Below are 26,005 nucleotides of genomic sequence, written 5' to 3'. Positions count from 1 at the left end.
AGGTTGAGATTTGCTGACTTCAGTAAAGAATGTTCTGTTGTTGTCTACTGTATATGGCGTTGTATAGGATAACTCATGTATAGGATGACCCTGGAATTTCCACCTAAAATGTTGTTTTAAGCGATACTCTATGTATAAGATGACCCCCCCCCTCAAAAAAAGGATATCTGGCATTTACTGCTGACCAGTGGATGTTGTTAAAAGCAAATCACAGTATTTTAATAACAAATTACCATGTTAAGGTTTCAATTTTATTTGAATATTTTAAATAAATTGTACCACTGGCCATTTAAAGCTTGAACAGAGCCGACAGCAGTCAGATGTACCCTGTGGTGTTGAGACTTCACTGTTAAGATATGGAATTTTGATCTGGCGTATAGGACAACCCTTTAAGGTGATTTTTTTTAAAGTTTCAGATCCTCCTATACGATGGCATATATGGTAGTCTGATGGGAGTACAATATGCTTGGGATTTTCATGGTACTTAACTGGCAGATTTTCCAAACAATTGAATGTTATTTCTATTTATACCTCTTTAAATCTTCTTGGTAGATATTAAACAATTTTACCATAATTCTTTCAATTAGAAAAGTTTAAAGGTTGTGCAAAAACTGGTCCCAATGAGTGAAAGAAACTGCAGGAATCAAGAGGCCATTGGAAAAGGGGCCCTGATGAATTGAAAAGGAGTGCAATCAATGAGCCAATCATAAAGATTTCTGAATAATTGGAGAGCATACTATCAGTTTTATTTTATGCAGCAATACCTTAGGGACCTACAGATACAACAACTGGCAATGAATGTGGGATCATCCTTCAAGTGGGAATAATAGATGTACAGTAGATCAAGTGTGATAAAACTAGAAAAGCAGGAGAACCACATTCTCTAAGCAAGAGCATATCTGATGAGTTTGGTATGAAATGGACATATGAAATAGTTCAGAAGCTTGAGAAGTGCCAGTAGATGATTGTTCTTTAAGTAAACAAGATTGTTGGAGTCCTGGGGAAGTTTTAAGTTTAAGTGAGAAAAGTTCTTTTGCAAACAGACCAACGGGTTATCTCTAACATTCATTCAGCCACATAAAGAGCATAATTTATAGAATGTAAAATAATATTGAAAGGAAGATCATTTAGCACCAAGCAAGGGCTGCATGAGATCACTGTGATGGGGTTTATTCAAAAGCCTGATAGCTGTGGGGAAGAAATTGTCATTAAGCCTGTGTTTTCTCATTCTTAAGCCTTTTCCCTAATGGGAAGAGGGAGAAGAGAGTGTGTCAGGGTGCGATAGGTGCTTCAGTGTGTTGGCTGTCTTTCCAAGGTAGCGGGAGATGTAGATGGAGAGAAGGGAAGATTTGTTTTGTTCTGAGCTTCTGTAGTTTCTTCCCATATTGAGGAGAAAAACTCCCATATCATGCTGTGATGCCTTTGATGGTGCACCTGTTATGGAAGTAGTTGACAAACTGTGTGGACATGCAGAACTTCCTTTAATCTTTTAAAAATATTTTATTAATTTCAATAACAGTAAATTTCTAAAGTACAGTTATGGAATGTGCTACGGGGAAAAGAAGATAAATATCCCTGCAAGCATAATCATACAATGAGTTTCAAAGCAGAGCTATAATAAAGTAAGGACATAATATAAATTAAGCAAAACCTTTGAACCATACAGTTATAATTAAAATATAGTAATCAATAAAAAAAAAATAAAAAATAAAAAAAATCTTTAATTAAATCCCCAAGGTTAGAAACAAAACCTAGCTTATGGGTATCGTTGGAATCTGACAGCCAACATTGAAGTTTAGAACAATCCTAAAATTTTAGATTATGATAATAGTCCATAAAATGGACCCATGTCTTTGAAAAATTAGTATTTGAATCTTTAATGGCATATCTAATTGCTTTCTAAGCGTGACATAATATCATTTAACCATTGTGTATGTGCAGGTAGAGTGCTATCTTTCCATTTGATCAATATTGCACATCTGGCTATCAATGAAGTTAAAAACAAAATTCGAACTTCCTTAGTCTTCTGAGAAAGTAGAGGTGTTGGTGCACTTTCTTGTCAACGTGCTTGACCCAGATCAGGTCAATGGAGATATTTATTCCTAAGAACTTGAAACTATCTATTCTCTTCACATCAGTGCCAAAAATGGGGACTCTGCCCCCTCTGAAGTCAATAATCATCTCTTTCATCTTACTGATATTAAGGGAGAGGTTGTTATTTTGGCACTATGCCAATAGACTTTAAATTTCTTTCCTACATTCTGTCTCATCATTATTTGATAACTGACTTACTACTGTAGTGTAGTTGGCAAATATGAAGATGGAATTGGAACTGTATTTAGTTGTAGAGCAGTGGTTCCCAAACTTTTTCCTTGGCTCCCAGTCCACATCCCGAGCATCTCCCCCCTCCCCCCACCCCAACAGTGATGCATTCATCAAAGTCATTTGCTGAATTCTTGAATATGGATGAACTAGTCTATCGGTGGTCAAGTATGATGTCACTTGTATTCTCGGACCATTGCTGAATGACCTTCGTCACTGAGCCCTCATTCCTCAGTTTCTGTTTGTTTGCCAATCACATCAGCATAGTTCAAAAGGCATAGAATTAAGGATGCATGAGGAGAGGAGATGATATTGGAACTGGCAGTCACTCCAGAGACATTTGAGACATTGCGCTGTTACATTCCAAAGTGCTGTTGATATTTCTTTGAAAAATCCATCCTCTGCTCTTCACCTTTGGAAACGATGACCCTGTTTTTAACCTTTTCCTCTCCAAAAACCTTTCATCTATTATTTTCTCTTAAATCCACACCCACTTCCTGCAATACTATATTTGTATGTCACCTCCTTTTAGAATCTGCTTTTCCACATTTCCTTGTACTGTATGTGCAGACAATTGCAGCAACACTGGTGTGGAAGGTAAACATTTTGGTGATGTCATTCTTGGAGTATGCCGAATATTGGCGGTCAGTGCTGATATTCATTTCTTTAATACTTCTGCAGCAGCCTTCATGGCTCTTAAAGCATTTCCTTCTTAGTGACACACCTGCAGTTATCATCTCTCCAATCTTGTCATGGACATAGCTATCGATTTCATAACTGTCACCAGTATTTTGTGCACAGAACTGCCAGATGATTTGTGTGTTGTAATATATTTGTTATACAGTAAAACCACTGTTACCCAGAATCAAAGCTACCAGAAAAATAATTGTGGAAAATAAATAGGTAAAAAATATGGAAGTTTAAAATTGGCAAACCTCGCTGTTAGTTCACCATTTATGCAACGTGCAATCTCAAACAACTGAAAAATTCACTTATCTGGCATCTACCAATCACCATAGGTGCTGGACACCAGGGGTTTTACTATCATTCAAAACTGGAGCATTTTATGTCCTGTGCTATTTAATTGCATTTCCAGGCTCTAGGTGAATACACTTTGAAATATCTCTGATTTAAAAAAAAATATCCAAAATAGGCTATCTTTACAAACTTTGCGGCATCAACTGAAGATTAAAAGTCAACAAAGATGAATGAAAGATAGTATTGTATGTGGAATTAATTAATTACTTTATGGCATCTCTTGGTTAAGAGTGATAGAGCACAGAATTTATCTAAGCAAGATTAGTACTTGAGATAGATTATGTATAGGTGGAAGCTGAGGGAATTGATGCAGTCAAGACCAGAAACACAGACATTCTATCAGCAACCATAAAGAATAGCTTTGATCTTGCTAACAAGTAATAAAATTTTAGCTATTGAAGTTTTGATGTCACACATCCTGTTAAATAAATTCAAATATATGAAGTGAACTTGACTGAGATCCATTATAAAATAAATATAAATATTTGTTGACTCAATTGAACATGTGCTTATATTAACGTAGATAAGCCTTGACTATAATGTGCATATTATGGTAGATCCAAATAAGACTATTAACTCATAATATGGAAGTCAGCTGGGGAGAGTGGAGTACTTTAACTGCATCTGAGACACTAGTGAGGTAAAGAGGGACCTGGATCAATGATGACAGTTGTGATTTTTACTTGTTCAGGCCCAGGATGGAGAATAGACAAGAACCTATGTCTGGAGGATCTCAAAAAGAGAGTCCATTTGGGAGATAGTACATGGTCAAGTAGAGAGATAAAAAAGGGCAGTGGGCAGATATAGGCCAAATGGATTCAGAAACTAATTGAAACTGATATTTGAGATAAAAATTAAGATTTTGATGAAAATGAATTGCACCCAATGGTGTTCATCTGGAAAGGTCTGAAGCTCTGAGTGCTCTCCAGAGCAGTGTCAGAATAGATTTAAAATCTGCAAATGGAGCAATGGCAGAATTTATGTGCATGAACTATATTTGGTTTTGAATAGTGTCACCAGTAACTATCTATATAAAATCAAACTTGTATATTTGATCCATGCTATAGCAGAGAGTGAGGCTAGAGAAGGTCCATCCAGGATGTTATGGGATGGTGAAAATTTTGGGTAGTGAGTGGCACGGTGAGTTGTAGGTTAATTAGAATAATGCAAGGGAGATCAATGGAGGAGAAATACTGTGCTACAAAAAGCTGCTAAAGATTCATTTCATGGGGCTGAAGGGAGATTTTTTTACATGAAATAATTACTTAAAATGGCATAGCACATTCATGTGTGGAGAAAAACATCCTGAAATTTCTGCTGAGCTACCTTTGGCTAAGGCAGGTTTTGGGGTTGATTATATTAGCATTGGAGTTCTGACACTTTTTGGTGCAATTAGGAAGCTTAAAAAGTTGAGAAATGAACCATAAATAATACAGCAACTCAAGCAGCAAAATGAACAGCGTATAAATGAAAAAAAATGGAGAACAAATTTTTTCCTCATTTCAGAAAAAACACACAAATGCTGGAGAAACTCAGCAGTCAAACAGTGCCTTTATGTAGCAAAGGTGAAGAGCCCTTCATCAAGGTTTGGGGGTACATGAGAGATGTCTGAACAAAAGGAGGAAGGAGGAGGGGGGGGAGTTGGTGAGGGTGGGAGATGATAGATGTGGGTGGGGGGGGTGGGGAGAAGGACTGCAGGAAGTTGGGGGGGAGAGTCTAGGCAAGGTGGAGAGAGAAAAGAAGTAGGAACTGGAATAACTAATTAATGGGTGGGTGGGTGAAGAAAGGCTGATTAGTGAAATGCAGTGAACTCATTGATCATGCCCTGGGATTAGAGAATGCCCAGACGAAAAATGAGGTGTTGTTCCTCCAATCTGTGGGTAGTCAGGGTGAGGTAGTGTGAAAGGCCATGGACAGACATGTGAGCTTGAGAGTGTGACTTAGAATTGAAATGGTTAGCTATGGGAAGGATACTTTTGTTGCGGACAGAGAGAAAGTGCTGGGCAAAGTGATCTCCTATTCTGCGACCGGTCTCACCGATGTAGTGAAGGCCACAGAGGCTGCACTGGATGCAGTAAATGTGCTCTTTGGAGGTAGAAGTGAAGAGTTGCTTCACCTGAAAGGTCTTTTTGGGACCTCAGACCATGGTGAAGGAGGAGTTGTGCATGCAGGTATTACACCTCCTACAACCACAGTGGGAAGTGCCAGAGGGAGATGGGTGGGGAGGGAAGAGTGCACAAGGGAGTCATGGAGGGAGCCTACGGAAGGCTGAAAAGAGAGGAGAAAGAAAAATGTGGCTGGTGGTGGGGTCCTGTAGTAAGTGCTGGAAATTCTGACAGATAGTGTGTTGGATGCAGAGGCTGGTGGGATGGAAGGTGAGGACAGGGGGACTCTATGTTTATTGTTTCTAGGGGCAGGGGACACTTGAGCGGGGAATAGAGGAGATGCGGGTGAGGGCCGAGTTAATAGTGGTGGAGAGGAAGCCATGTTTGTGGAAGAAGGCAGACATTTCAGAGGCTCTGGATTAGAAGACCTCATCTTGGGAGCAGATGTGACGGAGATGCTGAAATTCCTCAGCAATTGTGTGGTTTTTTTTTTCACTTATCCATGGTGTCAACAGAATCCTGTGCTTTACCTTTTCCTCATTTCTGGTTAGAACATATGAAGCAGCCATTTGAATTATGACATTGTGATAGTACAGATTCTATCACCAATGTTTATATGTACAGATGGTAGTGTAGGATGACTGTGATTGGCTGAGAGTGTAGCCACACCTAATGGCAGGTCTTAAAGGATTGCTCCTAGCCAGACCAGGTCATTCTGGACTGGTCGACCTACTTGTGATATGCTCCGGTCTTCTAGTTAATAAAAGCCTTGGTTTGGATCAACAAGTCTTTGGTTCTTTTGATATGCACTACAGACATTTTAGCAGAAAATAAATGTGTCATTTTTAAAATCTGAATTCATTAATTTTTTAAAAGAAATTGTTCCAAATTACTCTTTATAGCTGTTGACATTTCAAGATGACAAATAGTCATTGTTGTAACTCATGGAACCACAGCCAATTTGATATGTTTACATAGTTACATTAGGAAACAATGTATGCTTTCAAATTTTCTTAGTGCTTTAATTGTTCCATAATTTCCTGGAAGGTTCCTGAGTTCAACAAGTTATTTCGGGGAATTTTTTCCATGAAGATTGACTCTTAACTATGTCACAAACTGCAGTTCTTATTTCCAATATTCTTATTTTCAATTACTTAACATTGAACAAAAAGGAAAAAAAATGGGACAAAAGGAGAATTGTTGATAGCATTTAATATATCAGGATGGATGGACAGTGGAATAAAAATTAAAGTTATTCCTTCAATAGAACTCTAACCAATATTTGAAAAGGAACAGTATGAGGGTAAGGAAAAAGTAAACATGCAGGGAAATAGAACGACCATAAGTCATTGAAACAGAAAAATAGTTCAGTGACAAAACTTACATAAGCTGAGAAAGAAGACATAATAAAATATATCAAAGAGATGGAGTGAATATGAGAGGAATTTGTCCAATACCATCATTATAGTCTCCTAGGATTAATTATGAAAGGCAGAAAGCAAGATTTAGATTATTTTCTCAGAGTTCCACTCTATTGGTCTTAATTTTCCTCAGCAATTGAGGAAAGACCAATAATTCTCATCCATTTCACTGCACTGCTTGATTGATAATTAGACTCACAATGATGGTTTCTGAAAATCTCATGAAAGAATGCTCTGCTGCTCTGTAGGTGAAGTGACTGACTTGAGATCACATCACTGCGAAAAAAAAACAAGCTATTGTTTGATATTTGTTGATGGGCATCTTTTGGGACATGTGCAAGGAAATACCTTGGAAAAGGATTCAAAATGAATTAGTTATCTTGAAAAGGTTGCAAATACTGATATGAAACAAAAGCTGAAAGAATTAGAAATCCTAAAAGGAGCAATACAATTTCAGCAATCAAATTTTATTTATGATTATGATGTATATGATTTTTGTAAATGAACGATTTGCAATTTCTGTCACTTTTATCTCTTAGCGGTTCCAATCAATTTGTTTCCAATTCATACAATAATATTTTTGATAAAATGCTCTTTCCCATGATAAAATCTTATTTGGTTGCTGTTAAGGGGCATAGATGGGTGGGCAGCCAGAACCTTTTTCCCAGAGTGTCAATATCCAATACCAGAGGAGATCTTTTTAAGGTGAGTGGAGGAAAGCTTAAGGGAGACATCAAAGCACAGTGCAGTGGGTTCTTGGAATGCTTTGCCGAGTGTAGTAGTTGAGGCTGATAAAATAGGGATAGTTATAAAACTCTTAGATAGGCACATGGATGTAAGAAAAATAGAGGTAATGGATGTGAGGAAGGGAAGGGTTTGTTTGATCATGGATTAGGTTAAATGTGTTGGTACAATCTTGTGGTCCAAAGGGCATGTAATGTGCATATATTTAGGACAGCACCTTCTTGAACCCTTGGATCTGTGCTGAAGGTTTTCCAACAGTGTGGCTTTGAGTTTTGTTTTGTCTCTGGCTGTGAGTGAATAAATATATACCTAGAAAAAGAGGGAAGTAAAGGAAGATCGGAATTGGTTGAAAGTTTGAAATTATTAAATAAATGTTGTAAAGTGAAATCAGAAAACAGTGGTATATAGAAATTGGAGGAATATTATTATTCAGTATTGTGCTTGCCAGGAGATGATGCAGCTTCCAAGGTTGGACAGATGGCCATATTGAACAGAAACGGAGAATTGGAAAAGGTAGATCCAATCCTGGAGGTAACAGTATTTCAGATATGTACAGCTTTCCTGCTGGAAGTGAGTTTAGTTGGGCTCTGCAACAGTTCCTATTTGTCTGAGCTGATTTCTGAACTCCTGCTTGATTCCAAATTTATTTCTGCACCAGACCAAACAACCATTTGGTTGGAGAATGCAACTTTTCTTCTCTGAACTATTTATAAGTTGAGAAATGCATAATTTTAAATGTGACCAGCAAATGGGATAGAAATCTAGGAAACTTCCTGTACCAAATGATGCCAATAAAATTTATAATGTCAGTGTTTAGCAATTTGATCTTTAAACAAAATCAGAGTTTCAGTGACTTTATCTTCAAATAATATTATTCAGCGAATTGATTTATGCACAAAAAAACATACACCTTTTCCTCGAATTTAAGCAGTTGTATCCTGGTTTGGATCAACAGCCTCATGGGCCTCTGCTGCTCAATTGCACCCAATTAACCTACAGCCCCGGCATGATTTGAATGATAGGAGGAAACCAGAGCCCCGAAGACACAGGGAGAATGTACAAACTCCTTATAGACAGTGAAGGATTTGAACCCAAGTCTGTAACAGCATTGCGTTAACTGCTGCACTAACCATGTTGACCAGTGATGTATTTTGCTATTCTTACTTTCATTTTTAGTCATTGAAATTTCCTCATGTGGATTAATAAGCAGAAAGAGAATTACTAGCAATTGCTTATTTTAAAAAATCACATGAAATAATTACTGACCTAGTTCAATAAAAATCTTGCATCAGTAACATGCCACAAGAAATGAAGAGATATGACATCTGGGTAGTTTCTCTCTAAATACTATGATCAAAAATGTTGTGATGAATGCAGAGATGGTCTACCAGTTTAAAGTTTTCACAGCATTTATTTGCTCTCACTACCTACTGAAAAAAATGAATCAGCATATGGCTTTGAATCTGTGAGACATGATCCTAATGGTGACATCAGACTTTAGCCTATCATGCCCTCCAACACCGATTCGATTGTAGAATCAGTAGGCACACAGCTGTAACTGTCACCTCTGTCCTATGCCAGTGCTCACCTGAACCACGTGCCTGGAAAATAGAACTCACATCCTTCTTAACAGAGTTTCCCAGGAAGCCACCACCAACCAGCTGCCATGGAAGGCAGCAGATTTTCTTTTGTGAAAATGGTCTCACTGCTTTTGGACACTGCCCAAGGTGGATTCAACTTGCACTCATCTAGATGCCAGAATATTTCTGCAGTTTCATCATACTGGTGCAAATATATCAGAAACTCCCTTCGGAGAGAAGATGGTGTCTTGATATTGCATTCTGATAACATTTATCTAATTAGAAATGGTGGGACGCTTCTCAATATGAAGCAATAGTAATACTTGCAAATGATTGTGCCCAGTCTTATCTAGATTATTGCTGCATCTTGGGAGATTTGGTGAGGTGAGAGAGGGGGTTGAGGTGTGATGTTACTGGCAAGAAACCAGCAGAATTGCTGAGTGATTTTGGCTTCAAATTTCCAACCAGTAAATAACTGTTTGTATCATCTATGACATTTTCACCCAGATAGCCCTCTTCCTCTCCTTCATCTGTCTATTAAGCTTTAAGTTATCTTAAATAGTTTTTCATGACCTCAATCCTGAGCATCTAAAATGCCATTTCAAGAATAAATACTACACTTGGAGAGACTGTTACTGGTGGATTTTGAGCTCTCTGCTTATTAAACATTATTAGCTAAAAATGCCCAACTGTGTACTATTTATCTCACAGGTAACGTATAGATTAAGTGGAATTTCTAGTCATTTGTAAAAATTGTACATTGTAAAAATGAGTATTGTTTGATTTTATTGATATATTCTCTTATTTATTTCTTTCATTTTTCCAAAGGGTGAGCATGGTCTTACTGGTTTGGATGGTCCAATAGGAAACCCTGGGATTGGATACCCAGGGCCAATGGTAATTAATCGCATCCTCTTTCTAACTGTAGTGAAAATACATTCAGTTTGTCAAATGCTCAGCTTCCCTCAGAAAACCAATATTTTAATTTCTGATGAAAGTTTTGAGTCTAATGTTGAAACATTGTCAGCAACATATTGCAAGAGGCAAATATAAAATTTCCTAGGCTAATTGACACACCATTTGTAATATTAAAAACAAAGGCAGGTCCTGTTTAACAAACTTACTGGAGTTCTTTGAGGATATAACGAGTACAGTAGATAGAGGAGAATAGATGGACATTGTTTACTTGGATTTCCAGAGGCAATCGATAGGGTGCCACATAAAAGGCATCTATAAGATAAGGATGCATGGGGATGATGTTTTAGCATGGATAGAGGATTGGTTAACAATACAAAGCACAGAAATGGGTTACCTGGGAATTTTCTGGTTGGTATTTAGTAGAAAATGGTGATCCGCAGGGGTCAGCACAGGGCCTGCAACTGTTCACGATATACATTAATGATCTGGAAAAAGGGATGGAATGAAGTGTATCTAAGTATGCCGATGACACTAAATTGAGTGGAAAAGCAAATTGTGCAGAGGATACGGAGAGTCTGAAGGGAGATATAAATAGGCTAAGTGAGTCGGCAAGGTTCTGGCAGATGGAGTGCAATGTAAATGTGAGGGAAAAATGGAAGATCAGAATATTATTGAAATGGCAATTGCTGTTGTGCAAAAGGACTTGGGGGTGCTTGCGCATGTATCACAAATGGTTGGTTTGCAGGTGCAACAGGCTTTCAAGAAGGCAGATGGAATGTTGGCCTTCATTGCTAGAGGAATTGAATTGTGGAGCAGAGAGGTTTTGCTGCAACTGTACAGGTACTGGTGAAGCTGCATCTGGAGTACTGCATGCAGTTCTAGTCTCCTTATTTGATGAAGGAGATACTGGCTTTGGAGGTAGTGCAGAGGAGGTTCACCAGGTTGATCCCAGACATGAGGAGGTTAGCCTATGAGAGAGATTAGTCATCAGGGACTGTACTTACTGGAATTCAGAAGACTGAGAGGGGATCTTACAGAAACGTGTAAAATAATAAAAGGCATAGAAAAGATAGAGGTAGGTCAATTATTGCACTGGTAGAACTAGGGGGACATATCATCAAGATTCAGGGTGGTAGATTTAGGACACAGATGAGGGGGAACTGTATTTCCCAGTGAATTGTGAACTTATGAAATTCTTTGGCCATTAAATTAGTGGAGGCAACCTCAGAAAATATATTTAAGGCAAGAATATAGAACACTATAGCACAGTGTGGGCCTTTTGACCCTCGATGTTGTGCCGCCACATATATTCCTACCAAAAAAAATACTAAACCCTTACTATCTCATAACTCTCTATTTTTCTTTCATCCATGTGTCTGTCTAAGAGTCTCTTAAATGCCCCTTATGTTTCAGCCTCCATCACCATCCCTGGCAAGGTGTTCCAGGCACCCACAACTCTCTCTGTATAAAAAAAAACACACACCTGATGTCTTCCCTAAACTTCCATCCCTTCACTTTGGACAGATATTCCCTGGTGTTTGCTATTCTTGCCCTGGGAAAAAGGAGCTGGCTGTCCACCCTGTCTATGCCTGTCAGAATCTTGTAGACCTCTATTAAGTTCCTCTTATCCTTCTTCACTCAAAAAAGAAACGACCTAGTTCTGCTTACCTTGCTTCATAAGACTTATTTTCCAATCCATGCAACATCCTGGTAAATCTCCTCTGCACCCTCTTCATAGCTTCCACATCCTTCATATAATAAGGTGACCAGTACTTAACATAATATTCTAAGTGTAATCTCACCAGAGATTTGTAGAGTTTCAACATGACCTCTGTACTCTTGAACACAATCCCCCGACTAATGAAGCCCACCAACCTATAGACCTTCTTAGCTATCCAATCAACTTTCACAGCATCCTTGCAAACTCCCTCTGTTTTTCCGCTGTTAAGTACCTGACCATTTACCCTGTACTCAGCCTTCTGGTTTAACCTTCCGTAATGCATCTCCTCACGCTTAACCGAATTGAACTCCATTGCCACTTTTCCACCCAACGTTGCATCATGCCTATATCCGGATTGAACTTGATCTGCCACTTTTCTGCCCAACTCCACATCTTGTCTATATCATCTTGTAACCCTCGGCAACCTTCAGCTCCATCCACAATTCTTCCAACCTTTGGTTCATTGGCAAACTTGGTGACCCATCCTTTGGTCTCTTAATTTAGGTCATTTATAAAAAATCAGAAAGAACAGGGGTCCCAGAACAGATACTTGCAGCACTCCACTAGTACCTGACCTCCAGGCAGAATACTTTCCTTCCACTACTACTTTCTCCTTTCTTTCTACAGCCAATATTTTATCCAAGGTTCCACTGATCCCGTGCCTCATAACTTTCTGGATGAGTCTCTTGAGGGGGACTTTGCCAAATGCCTTGCTAAAATCCATGTAGATCACAGTGTCAGAAATCCTTTTGAACACACCTGACAAATTCAGCCCCTCTTGCAGTCAGGTAGTGCCAGTCAATATTTGGGAAGTTGAAGGCTCCCATAACACAACCCTATAATTTTTGCACCATTCCAAAATCTACCTGCTTATCAGTTCCTTGATGTCCTGAGGGCTATCTGTGGGCCGATAGATTACTCCCAATACAGTGATTACTCCTTTTCTATTTCTGAATTCCCTCCACACTGATTCTATAGCCACGATGCTATCCTGACCAGTAATGCTACTTTCCCCCAACTCTTACCTCTGAAAGGAAACTTCACAAATCTTTATTCCTTTGAAAACATCTAAACCCTGGTATCTGCATCAGCCAATGCTGTCCTTCTGCCAACCAAATCTCTGTAACAGCCACAACATCAGAGTTCCCCACACTGATCCATGCTGAACTTCTTCTCTGTTATTCTAATACTCCTTGTGTTGAAATAGACACATTTCAAACCCTCTAACTGACTACATTTATGTTTCCACCCCTGCCTTTCATTCCCTCCAAAATTCAGAACACTTTGCATTATGCTTTTGACCTTCTGCCCTATTCTCTGCATAGGAAGTAGGAACAGGAGTAGGCCAAAAATGGCCCATCGAGCCTGCTCCACCATTCAATAAGATCATGGCTGATCTAATTTATGACCTAACTCCATCTACCTGCCTTCTCCCCATATTCCCTAATTTCTCTATCATGTAAAAATTTATCTAACCGAATTTTAAATATGTTTAATGAAACAGCCTCAACCACTTCCCTGGTTAGAGAATTCCAAACATTCACTACTCTCTGGGAAAAACTATTTTTCCTCATCTCTGTCCTAAATCTACTCCCCCGAATCTTGAGACTGTGTCCTCTCGTTTTAGTTTCCCCGGCCAGCTCAAAAAGCCTTCCTACATCTATCCTATCCATACCCTTCATAATCTTATATGTTTCTATAAGATCTCCTCTCATTCTTCTGAACTTGAATGAATACAATCCTAGATGATTTAATCTTTCATCATAAGTCAACCCCTTCATCCCAGGGATCAACCTAGTAAACCTCCTCTGGACCGTCTCCAAAGTCAGTATATCCTTCCTCAAATATGGAGACCAGAACTGGACTCAGTACTCCAGGTGCGGTCTCACCAGTACCTTATACAATTGCAACATTACCTCCCTCCTCCTGAATTCAATTCCTCTGGTGATGAAGGCCAACATTCCATTTGCCTTCTTAATAACCTGCTGCACCTGCAACCTAACTTTTTGCAATTCATGCACAAGCACTCCCAAGTCCCTCTGCACAACAGCATGCTGTAGTTTTTCACCCTTTCAATAATTTTCAACTCTTTTATTTTTCTTGCCAAAGTTGATAACCTCACACTTACTAACATTGTACTCCATCTGCCAGACCTTTGCCTACTCATCCAGCTTAACTATATCCCTCTGCAGACTTTCCACATCCTCATTACAATTTGCTCTTCCACTCAATTTGGTGTCATCTGCAAACTTGGCTACACCACATTTTGTCCCCTCCTCCAAGTCATCAATGTAAATGATGAACAGTTGTGGGCCTAGCACTGACCCCTGCGGCACCCCACTTACCACTCTCTGCCAACCTGAAAAACTCCCACTTATCCCAACTCTCTGCCTCCTGTCAGACAACCAGTTTTCAATCCATGCCAATATATTTTCCCGGACTCCACTTTCCTGTAATTTACTGATAAGTCTCTTGTGCGGCACCTTATCAAACGCTTTCTGGAAATCCAAATACACAACATCAACCTGTTCCCCTCTATACACCGCACCCATTATATCCTCAAAGAATCCTAGCAAGTTTGTCAAACAAGATCTTCCTTTTCTAAAACCATCCTGCATCTGCCTGATTGAACTCTTATGTTCCAAAAGTTTCACTATTTCATCTTTAATGACGGCTTCAAGCATTTTTCCAACAACAGATGTCAAGCTAATTGGCCGATAATTCGCAGTCTTCTGCCTACATCCCTTCTTAAAAAGTGACATGACATTTGCTGTCTTCCAGTCTGCTGGGACCTGCCCAGAATCCAAGGAAATTTGGTATATGACCACCAATGCATCAACTATAACTTCTACCATTTCCTTCAGAACCCTTGTATGCATATCATCAGGACCAGGTGATTTGTCTGGCTTTAGTCCCATTAGTGTCTCCATCACTACTTCCTTTGTAACAACTATTTTATCAAGGCCCTCCCCAACATTCTCATCCTTAACTCCGTACTTGGGCATGCTGGACGTTTCTTCCAACGTGAAGAATGACACAAAATATTTGTTCAGTGCCTCGGCCATTTCCTCATTTTTTGCTACCAGTTTTCCTTTCTCAACCTCCAAGGGTCCTTTGTTAACTCTGGCCACCCTCTTCCATTTTATATATTTATAAAATTTTTTGCTTTCTGTTTTTATATTTTGTGCCAATTTACTTTCATTATCCTTTTTCCCATTTCTTATTATCTGCTTTGTAACCCCTTGTCTCTTAAAGTTATCCCAATCTTCCAGTTTCCCACTGCTCTTTGCAGCTTTGTACACCTGCGCCTTCAATTTTATACACTCCTTTATTTCCTTTGTTAACCACGGTTGATTTTTCCCTCCCTTGCTGCCCTTTTTCCTGACTGAAATATATTTTTGTTGAGTATTACAAAATATTTCTTTGAAAATCTTCCACTGTTCCTCAACTGTTTCATCAATTAGCCTGTGCTCCCAGTCCACTCTGCCCAATTTCTCCCTCATCCTATGGTAGTCACCCCTGTTTAAGCATAATATATTAGTTTTAGATCTAACTATTTCCCCTTCCATCTGAATGAGAAATTCAATCATACTTCCCAATCGCTATTTCTCAGATGGTCTCTGACTATTACATCATTTACTCTACCTATCTCATTGCACAACACTAGATCCAGGAGAGCATTTTCTCTTGTGGGTTCCTTAACATGCTGCTCAAGAAAGCTATCACAGATGCATTCTATGAAGTCCTCTTCCAGACTCCCACGACCAACTTGATTTTCCCAATCTATGTGGAAGTTAAAGTCCCCCATGACTACTGCTGTATCATTATTACATGCCTCACTTATCTCTGTTTATTTCCTGTGCCACTAAACTATTGTTATTTGGTGGGCAATAGATAACACCCACCAATAATTTTTTCCCTTTGTTATTCTTTAACTCTACCCAAATGGACTCAACATTAAGCTCTTTAGATCTTATATCATCCCTCACTACTGCCTGGAGCTCATCTTTGATTAAGAGTGCAACTCCACCTCCCTTACCATCCTGTCTATCTCTTTGCACCACCTGATACCCTTGAAAGTTTAATTCCAATTTAGGGTCACCTTGCAGCCATGTTTCCGTGATGGCTACCAAATCATAGGCATGATTACCGATTTGCGCCTCAAGTTCACTAACCTTATTTCTAATACTGTGGGCATTCAGATAAATTGCCCTTATGCTCTTTGTCCTTTTAATATCTAGTGACTTCTGTAACCTTTTATTTTGATTTTTCTGCCCACTATTTTACTTTGTAATTTTCTTAATACTATCATTGACCCGAAAACTCACTGCACCATCTGATTTTTTACTTTTTCCTCCCAACATTACTTTTCCTGGCCATTACTTTATCTTCCCTACCCTTTTCCCTATTTCTCAGGTTCCCATACCCCCCCCCCCACCCAAATTAGTTTAAACCTTGCCCCACTGCTGTACCAAACATACTTGCCAAAATGTTGACACCTTTTGGATTTAGGTGCAACCCATCCTTCTTGTAAAGATCATGCCTTCCCCAAAAGAGATCCCAATGATCCAAGAAGCCAAATCCTTGCCTTGTACACCAGCACCTCAGCCACACATTCATTTTCCTTATCCTTACATTCTTTTCATCACTTGCATTTGGAACAGTTAGTAATCCCGAGATCATCACCCTAGCATTCCTGTCTTTCAGCTTTTCGTTTGTACCCACATGTACCAAGACATCAGGTTGCTCTCCCTCTCCTCTCAGAATATTTTGGACCTGATTTGTAATATCTCGTACCCTTGCACCAGGGAGGCAGCACACCATGCGGGTATACTTATCTGGCTCTCAGAACCTCCTGTCTGTACCCCTGACAATGGAGTCCCCAATAACTACTGCATTTCTCCTTTTCTTTTTCTTTTGCATCACTCTGCCAGGCTCATTGCCATTGACCTGGTGCCCGTGGCCATCTTCTGTCCAGTCATCTCCCTCCACAGAATCCAACACAACATAACTGTTGTTGAGTGGGATAGTCACTGGTGTGCTCTCCATATTTCTTGCTTTTTACTTTCCTCCTCTGACAGTTTCCCATTTACCTGACACGGGTTTTGGAGTATTTATCGCCCTGAAAGTTGAGTCGATTAACTCCTCACTCTCCCTTACAAGCCGCAGGTCATCAATCTGCAACTCCATATCCCTAATTTGGTCCCTTAGTAACTGCATCTCGGTACACCTGGTGCAGATGTGGCCATTTGGGAGGGTGGAGGTCACCCATTGTTCCCATACCTGACACCCAGTACAGAGCACTAACCCTATTGGCATGACTCTGAATACGAAGGCAAATAACTCGGCTTACTTTTTCTCCTTGCCTGCTTTCGCCAAAGCCTGATGAGCTAAAGCCAGGAAGTCTCACTCCTTCACTGCTCCACTCAATCACTGAGCCACTCCTCGCTGGCCGCTCCCTCCCCTTTCACTTCTTTTATTGGCCCCTTGACCAATTAACCCCGTCACTTTCACCAAGCTCCTCCTCCTCCGACTCACAGCCCAACTCTCTCCAAGCTCCTCCTCCAACTCCCAGCCGAACCAAGTAGGCCCAAGCCCCGGTAAGCCTCCAACTTTAATAGCTTACCTTCTCGTCACTTTCACCAAGCTCCTCTTCCTCCGACTCACAGCCCGACTCTCTCCAAGCTCCTCCTCCGACTCCCAGCCGAACCAAGTAGGTTTATTGTTACTCAATGGATGAGTACAATCCAGTCTGAGAATGAAAGATTATATGGAAACTAAGAGAATCAGTGGATCTGTGAATCTGGAGGTAGGACAATGGACTAGGACTAACCATAATCTTATTGAATGGAGGAGGATACCTAATAACTACCATACAGGGCCTCACCAAGTTAGAGAAATCTGACTTTATGCAAATTCTCCCAGTCATTTTTAAAATATTCTTTAAGTTAGTAATAATTATAAAACGTTTCATGGTATTCATTACTGATGATGCAGCATCTATTCCATTCATTTATTTATACTGAACAGCAATTTTTTTCAAAAGGTTTGCTTCCTGAAATTGTGATAGGCACATTCAAGATGAACACAAAGATAATTTCCGACTTGCTGCATCAAGATTTAAAATTCAAGATTCAATTTATTGTCATAATAAAACAGTGTCGTATGACATGAAATTTCTTTTTGTCTGCTGCAAGGCAGACAGATTCACCACTGGCAGGAAATGCCTAAGTGTCGCTTATAGTCAGACTTGTAGTCAGTCAAAGAGAGAGAAGCAAAAGAGAACCGCCCCCCCCCCCCCCCGAGTCACTGAGCATCTGTAGATCCACCTCCTGCTTCTGCATCCCCCACAGCCACATAAGAGTTCAGTCCAAATCATTGATAACCTGAGCTCTAGATCCAAACCTCCAACATGGTCAGGAACCCTTCAGAGCCCTCGGCACCTCCTCGCATCCTGGTTCCAATACCTGGTACCCCTCCAGCGAGTTTGAGCCAGTCTCCAGCAGTCCACTGCCTGGCGGGAGCCTCCCAACAGCAGTCTCCATAAGCCCACAGCTTCAACAAGTTCCTTGCCTCAAGTCGCCAGCAGGATGCTGCATGCCCCTCAGCTGCAGAGCCACCTCACTGGTCTGCTACAATGGTCACCATCCCCGAGGGTCATCTCCTCCACTCCTCCCTCTCAGACAGTGCGTGATTTTCCCATAGGAAGTCGGAGAAACATTAAATTACTTCTATTGAATTTAGCATGTTTAATCACATAATGACGCTGGCACATTGCATTAGATCAACTGACAAAAAATGTTTTGCCACTGATTTTCATTTGTACTCAGCATCTGATGCTTCCCATGTCAGTGTCCAACAATAGTTGTACAGCCTTCATGGATTCCAGTTGCCCTGAAACCAATTTTCCATGGTCGTAATGTCCTGGTGAAACATTTCACAATGTTCATCACTGTTTGTATGTTTTCAATTCTAAACCAATGTATGCTTGAAATAGATTTTAAATCACAGGAAAATCACAAAATAGGTTACATGACATAAAAAAAGGGTACATGATAGGAAGATGTTAAGGTGATTTCCATGACCAGCAGCCCAAAATCCATAAAATACACCCAAAAATATTCTGGAAGAAAAATCTTCATTGTCAAGTGTGTGGGTAGTGTTAGGATGATTATTCAATGAAATGAAGGAATTACAGCAAGCGTACATAGAGCAATACAATGTGGGTAGTTATTGAAAACAGACGGTTACAACTTATGGTTATGGACAGTTCTCATTTAGGAAGACATAATTTCAGCCCATTGGTCAATGCCAGCTAATCATTGTATTCTTCCCCCCCCCCCCACTCCCCCCCCGCCCCGACACCTGCATTGCATTTTTCAGATATTCCCAGCCACTGATTCCCAGATTGTACTATTTAATTATACACCAGCTACAATCTATGGTGGTTAACTAACCAACAACTCACTCATGGAAGAGCCACAAACAAAGGGACATAGCAACAAAAGTGATGAAAGATGAGAGGCCACTTAATAAAGGTACACAAGATTATGGGGGACTTAGATAGGGTGGGCAGCCAGCACCTTTTTCCTGGGTCAACAATAACAAATTCCAGAAGACATCTGTTCAAAGTGAGTGAAGGAACGTTTAGAGGAGAAATCAGGTGAGATTTTTACTCCCAGAATGGTGAGTGCCTAGATTGTAGTGCCAGGGGTAATAGTGGAGACTGATACAATAGAGATATTCAAAAGATTCTTAGATAAGAAAAATAGAGGGCTGTGGGTGTGAGGTCTGGAAAAATTGATTGTTGTGGAAAAGCTTTACAACATCATGGGCTGAAGGCCCTGATCTGTGCTGTAATGTTCTATGTTGTATAAGAAGGGGCCAATCATTGAAAAGAGGTGCTTAGCATTTTTTTTCTCTCAGAGGGTAGTGGATGTCTGGAATGTTCTGCCCCAAGGATGGCGAAAGCTAAATCAATAGATATAGTTAAGATGTAGATGGATATATATTTGAAAGGTTGAGGAATTGAGCATTCTGGGAAATTGCACAGAAATGGAGCTGAGGTCATAGTTTTAGTCATAGATTTTCCATATCAGTCATAGACCCATTGAGTCATAGATCAGCTACAATCACATAGAATGGTGGGGTAGATTCGAGCAACAGGGTGGATACTCCCACTCCTGTTTTCTTGTGTTTTTAGGATGTGAGAGGAATTTGGAACACTGAGAGAATCCCAAATATTCACAGGAAGTCAGGATTGAATCTCCCATATAGGGTCACTGGAGCTATGAAATAGCAGCTCTACTAATGGTGTCATACTGCCAACTGAAATTGGATTCCATTATGTCCAGAATGAATATGTTCCTGTAAAATTTTATCTAAGAAACATTTTGTAAAGCCTGGGCAAAATGTATTATGGGTATTTTGATAGCAGGCAACATGGTATTTGTTTACAATGAAAAATGGATTGGACAAGTATAGTAGCCAGAAGTTAATTGGAGTTGCATCAACATTTGTACCTATTACTTCCATTGCTAATTTGAATATTCTTATAACAACTAATTCATTTTAAAAATCTCTTGAGTCTAATTTCATACTGGCTTTTCATTCAGCAGTGGAAGTTATTTTATTGCTGAACTCTGATCAAATGCAGTCATTCTGAACACTGCACTTCAGAAAGGATATATTGGCTTTGTTCTATATTTTCTATGCATGTCTGCTTTTTTGTAGAACAAAATTCAGATGAATTCTATAGTAGTCAATTATTTAATCCGATTACTTCCCTTGCAATGTGAAAATAAAAAATATCTAATGATAAAAGTGATGTTGCCAAATCATATTAATGTTTCTCAATACAGATTTGCTTCACTTCAATAAGGTACTAAATAAAGTTTACCTCTTGTAAACTTCTCAGTGAAACTTTCCAGTGTTTGTCAATATTTGATGAAAAGCATCACTAAGTAAATGAAATGTCTTTATGTCCTTAGGGTATAAAAGGTTCTCAAGGAAGATCTGGTCCTCATGGACCTCCTGGGATTGGAGAACCTGGATTACCTGTAAGCAACATCAGATCTTTTATAAAGCTTAGTGATATTGGTTTATATCATTATGCGTAAATAACAAGCTGCTGAACAGTGTTTTCTTACTGTAATTATTTAACATGTTTCATGTTGTCGTTCCGCTTTCCTTGTTTGTTAAATGGGTGAAATAATGGATCTAATCTTATTGAGTTTGAAAGTGGACCTGAGACAGTGCCATCTTTCATTGAGGATTGTGGACATCGAATGTTTTAACTAGTACATTTGATGGAATGGAAATATGCTGAAACATATGTATGTACCTTGGATCCTACAATAAGAACAAAAATTCTAATTGTGGCACACCATTTAATTGAAGTACATCCCAAGTGATTAATATCCAATTAGGTAAATTGTTCATCAAATGTCCCTTTCATGAGCTCTGACATCTACAACTCTGCATCTTCTTCATCATCCCAGTCCCCTGAACTTCTTTATGTCCTGCAGATTACTCAGAGATCCACCCTTATTAGCACTATTTAATCATCTGGTTCCTTAGTGCGAGGACACGTGCACTATGCCAGAGAGGAAAAACATACAATGAAATTAACTGAATATTAAATGGGTGAGAGAAGTAAATCCCCTTTAAAAAAAGAAAACTGAATCTCCAGTACGGAAGTATTCAGGCTGAAATCTCTTTTTAAATTTTGAAATAGAATTGTAATAAATTCTGCAATATATCTGTAAATGAACTGACCACAATAATCCCATTACTACCTCCTTTGGCCATGACTGGGATATGTTAATAGAGTAGGTATGGAGCACCAACAAAGTGACCATGAGATTTGTCTGTTGGCTGGCATTAATTTGGAATAGTTAGAAATTCAACACTGCTGGAGAAATTTTATTGTGCACTGGAATGTAAATTTTGAAATCAATTAAAGACAATGCCTACAATGGAAATATTGGTGGAATTAAGGCCGTGAAGGAACAAACTATTTTTGTTTTCTGCCATCATTCTATCATGCCCATTAAGTGATATGATGAATTTTTGAACAATACTTGCCTGAAGCTGCCATTGTCACATCTGTGTTCTGCATGTTAATTTAAAGGTGAAGTTCCCTGTGAATGATTTTTTATATTTTGATTCCATTACTGGAATGCGGCATGCCCATCTGTCCTGTGGAGAGCAGATTGTCACCATTGCCAAATAGTGGGCCTAGAAACTTGGGTAACAGTGCACTTATGAACAATATGAGGGATAAATTTTTATCTTAATTGTCCATAAGGTAATCCAAAAAGCAAAATTTCCTCTTTTTCTATTAAATATTGCACTTGATTTATCTTCATTTAAACTGAGCAGCTTCTGTAACATGCAATTGAAAACCTGGTCAAAAATAATAGGTTGCATGAAGCCTGATCCTGAGTTCAGTTCTTCTTTTGTTCTCTAGGTTGAATGTGCTTTATAGTTCAATCACTGCCTGAAAACCAATGACCACAACTTTCTCATTGTATTTTTGCGGTTTAAATTTAAGCACTTGCATATGTGGTCTCCTTTATCGAACACAGTGTACAGTTACCCGAAAGTGGTAAGACAGTTAAGTCGGATGATGATGAAGGCATGTGGCATGTTTGCCTTTAGTCAGGGCATTGAGTACAAGAATTGGCATATCACGCTGCATTTGAGCAGGACGTTGGTGAACCCTCACTTGGATTATTGTGTGCTGCTCTGGTCACCTTACTATTGGAAAAATACAATTAGAAAGTTGTTGTCACTGGTTTTCAGTCAGTGATTGAACTATAAAGCACATTCAACCTAGAGAACAAAAGAAGAACTGAACTCAGGATCAGGCTTAATGCAACCTATTATTTTTGACCAGGTTTTCAAATCTTCATTGATGTTGCATGTTACAGAAGCTGCTCATTCACAGGGAACCACACCTTTAAATTAACATGCACAGCACAGATGTGACAATGGCAGCTTCAGGCAAGCATTGTTCAAAAATTCATCCTGTCACTTAATAGGCATGATATAAGTAATGCCTAATTTATGGCAGAAAACAAAAAAATAGTTTGCTAGAGAGGGTGCAGAAAAGATTCACAAGGATCTTACTGGAACTGGACAGGACTGCTTTCCCTGGAGAGAAGAACGTAGAGGGGCGACAGTCTCATCCCAGGGTAGGTGGATCTAAAACTTGAGGACATAGATTTAAGGTGAGAGGAAAAAAAGAACATTAAAAAAGATCTGTGGGGGAAATTTTTCCATATAGAGGATAGTGGAGATATGAAATGAGCTGCAGAAGAATGCCGTAGAGGCTGGAGCAATTACATTTAAAAGCTATTCGGACAGCTATGTGGATAGAAAAGATGTAGGGGGATATGAACCAGATGCAGACAAATTAAACCAAGAAATGTTAATTTCTTCATCAGCATGGATGATTTGGCCAGAAGGTTCTGTTTCTGTGTTGAATAACTCTGACTCCAATGGAGTTTTATTTTGTTGTCACAAGAGAAAAGATATTAACTTCAAAGAAGTTCAAAGATTCATAAGGATGTTACCAAGAATGGAGGGATTGAGCTATAAATAGAGATTGGATAAGATAGAACTAGTTTTCCTGGTGCAAATGCAGCTGAGTGTTGATGTGATAATGATATATAATAAAATTAAGAGAGGCATAGGTAGGGTAAAGAGGTTCTTTCCCATAGTAGGATTGTCAAAAACTACAGGGTATACGTTCATGACATAAAAAGGGATCTAAGGAGTCAATTATTGGCATGAAACATAGTTGGTATCGGAAATGAGCTGTCATTGGAGGTGGTGCAGGCTTGAAAATTAACATTTGAGAGGCAGCATGAGAGGTACCTGAATGAGGAAGACGTAGCGGAGTATGGAATTAATGCAGGCAAGTGGAACTAATAGAGACAGGCGTGATGTTTGGGAGAGACATGGAGGGAAGAAGGGCCTGTTTCAATGGTGTACAACCTTATCACTCCAAAATAAAATTTCAAAGCCCATTATAAGCATTTAGTAGAATGGGAATAATTTGAATAATGGAAAGAGAGAAATTGAAAGGCAATACTTTCTCAAAATGAATTTTCCTTGATAATATGATACTATTTCAAAATGTTCAAGACATATTGACTCCCTCGCTTTCCTGCTTTCTTTTGCAAAGCTTAAAAACATGGTTTTATCATCAGATTGTCAGGAATACATTAATATTTTGCACAGCTGTAAAAATAAAAGTTATTATTTTCCATCTTGGCAAATACATACATCTTTATAAATTTTAGATTCTAGCCCACCCTTCTTCGAAGCTCTATTGAATGTGAGAACACAGCCTGGAAACTTACCCTCTGAAACAGTTAGCAGGATTGGTGCTCATCTTACAATAAGGAATTGTGTAGCTTGTCATAAGTTGGAATGTAGTGGGCACCAGGCCCTTCAACGTATTTAAACAAAGTGCCTCACGATGGAATTCAACAACAAAATTGGTTTACCTATACCAAAATCATTCTGGAAAGCCAGGTCACATTTATGTCTTAAAAGGTAGAGACAAAAGAACTAACTTAGGATGTGACTAAAAAGACTAATCAGCCATTAATTTTAGAATCATGACTGAAGAGAATAATCAATAGGACACAAGAGGCTGCCGGGACTTGGGAAATTGAGTTGAAGGGAAAGGTTAAACAGATAAAACAACTTTATTCCCTGGAATGTAGAAGAATGAGGGGAGATTTGATTGAAGCCATGGGAGGAGAACAGGTGGGTCACAGTTAGGAGAGGGAAGAGGAATAGTAAAGTGGTAGAGAGGACCCCTATGGCTGTGGCCCTCAACAACAGGTACTCCTCTATGGGTACTGTTGGGGGAAACAGCCCAGCTGGGGAAAGCATCAGTGGCTGTGCCTTTGGCACTAGGTTGGCCTCTGAGGCTCAGAAGGGTAGGGAAAGGAAGAGGAGGGCAATAGTCATAGGGGACTCGATAGTCAGGAGTACAAACAGGGGATTCTGTGAACAGAGCAAGGAGAACCGGATGGTGGTTTGCCTCCCTGATGCCAGAATGTTGCTGCCCGAGTCCAGGACATCCTAAAGGGGGAGGAAGATGAGACAGAAGTCGTGGTACACGTAGGTACCAATGACATAGGGAGGAATAGAGAAAAGGTCCTGAAAAGTAAGTACAGGGAGTAGGTAGAGAGTTAAAAAGAAGGACCGCAAAGGGAGTAATCTTGGGATTACTGCCTGTGCCACGTGACAGTGAGAGCAGGAATAGAATGAGATGGAGAATGAATGCATGACTGAAGGGGTGGAGCAAAGGGCGGGGATTCAAGTTTGTGGATCACTGGGACCATTTTTGGGGTAGGTTTGACCTGTACAAAAAGGACGGGTTGCATTTGAACCCCAGGGGGACCACGATTCTGGCGGGAGCATTTGCTAGAGTTACTCAGGAGACTTTAAACTAGAATGGTTAGAGTGCAATAAGAGAAAGCTTGTAGACAATGTTTGAGGGGGGAAAGGCAGGTGATAGAAAAGGGGGATGCTCTATATGAAGATGGACAGAGGTTAATTGCAAAAGGTCATAAGAGAGCTGTTGGTAAAGATAGGGGCATACAGGAAGTAAAAAGTGGGAAATCTCTATAATGCATATATTTTAATACTAGGAGCATTGTAAGGAAGGTGGATGAGATGAAGGTATGGATTGACACGGAAGTATGTCGTGGTAGCCATTAGTGAAACATGGTTACAAGAGGGATGTGACTGGCAGCTAAATATTCCTGGATTTAGTTGCTTTAGGTGTAATAGAACTGGGGGGGGGGGGTTGGGGGGCAAGAGGTGGTGGGGTTGCACTACATGTTAGAGAGAATATTACAGTAGTGCTGAGGTGCGATAGAAAAGAAGGCTTATCCAGGGAGACTATTTGGGTGGAATTGACGAATGTGAAAGGGGAAGTTACAATTGAAGGGGTGTATTATAGACCACCGAATGGGGAACGTGAATTAGAGGAACAAATTAGTAGGGAGATAGCAGATATTTGTAATAAGTACGGGGTAGTGATTGTGGGGGATTTTAATTTTCCGAATATTGATTGGGAAACCCATTCCATGAAAGGGCTGGATGGGTTGGAGTTTGTAAAATGTGTGC

The 26,005-nt window shown here is 39.6% G+C and overlaps 1 protein-coding gene across 2 annotated transcripts in view; it reads left to right on the top strand.

The window, feature by feature from the left end:
- The window catches only part of LOC138751433 (collagen alpha-1(XXVIII) chain-like), a 216,801-nt gene that overhangs the window by 56,590 nt on the left and 134,206 nt on the right, over positions 1-26,005 (top strand). For both annotated transcript variants that reach the window (XM_069913684.1, XM_069913685.1), the window contains exons 12-13: positions 10,039-10,107; positions 20,839-20,907. In XM_069913684.1, the coding sequence (XP_069769785.1) occupies positions 10,039-10,107; positions 20,839-20,907 (138 nt within the window). The remainder of the gene's footprint in view (positions 1-10,038; positions 10,108-20,838; positions 20,908-26,005) is intronic.

Source organism: Narcine bancroftii, chromosome 1 (assembly GCF_036971445.1).
Source record: "Narcine bancroftii isolate sNarBan1 chromosome 1, sNarBan1.hap1, whole genome shotgun sequence".
Lineage (NCBI taxonomy): Eukaryota > Metazoa > Chordata > Chondrichthyes > Torpediniformes > Narcinidae > Narcine > Narcine bancroftii.
The sequence above is the reverse complement of the archived record's forward strand: the minus strand, read 5'-3'. Positions and strand labels throughout refer to the sequence as shown.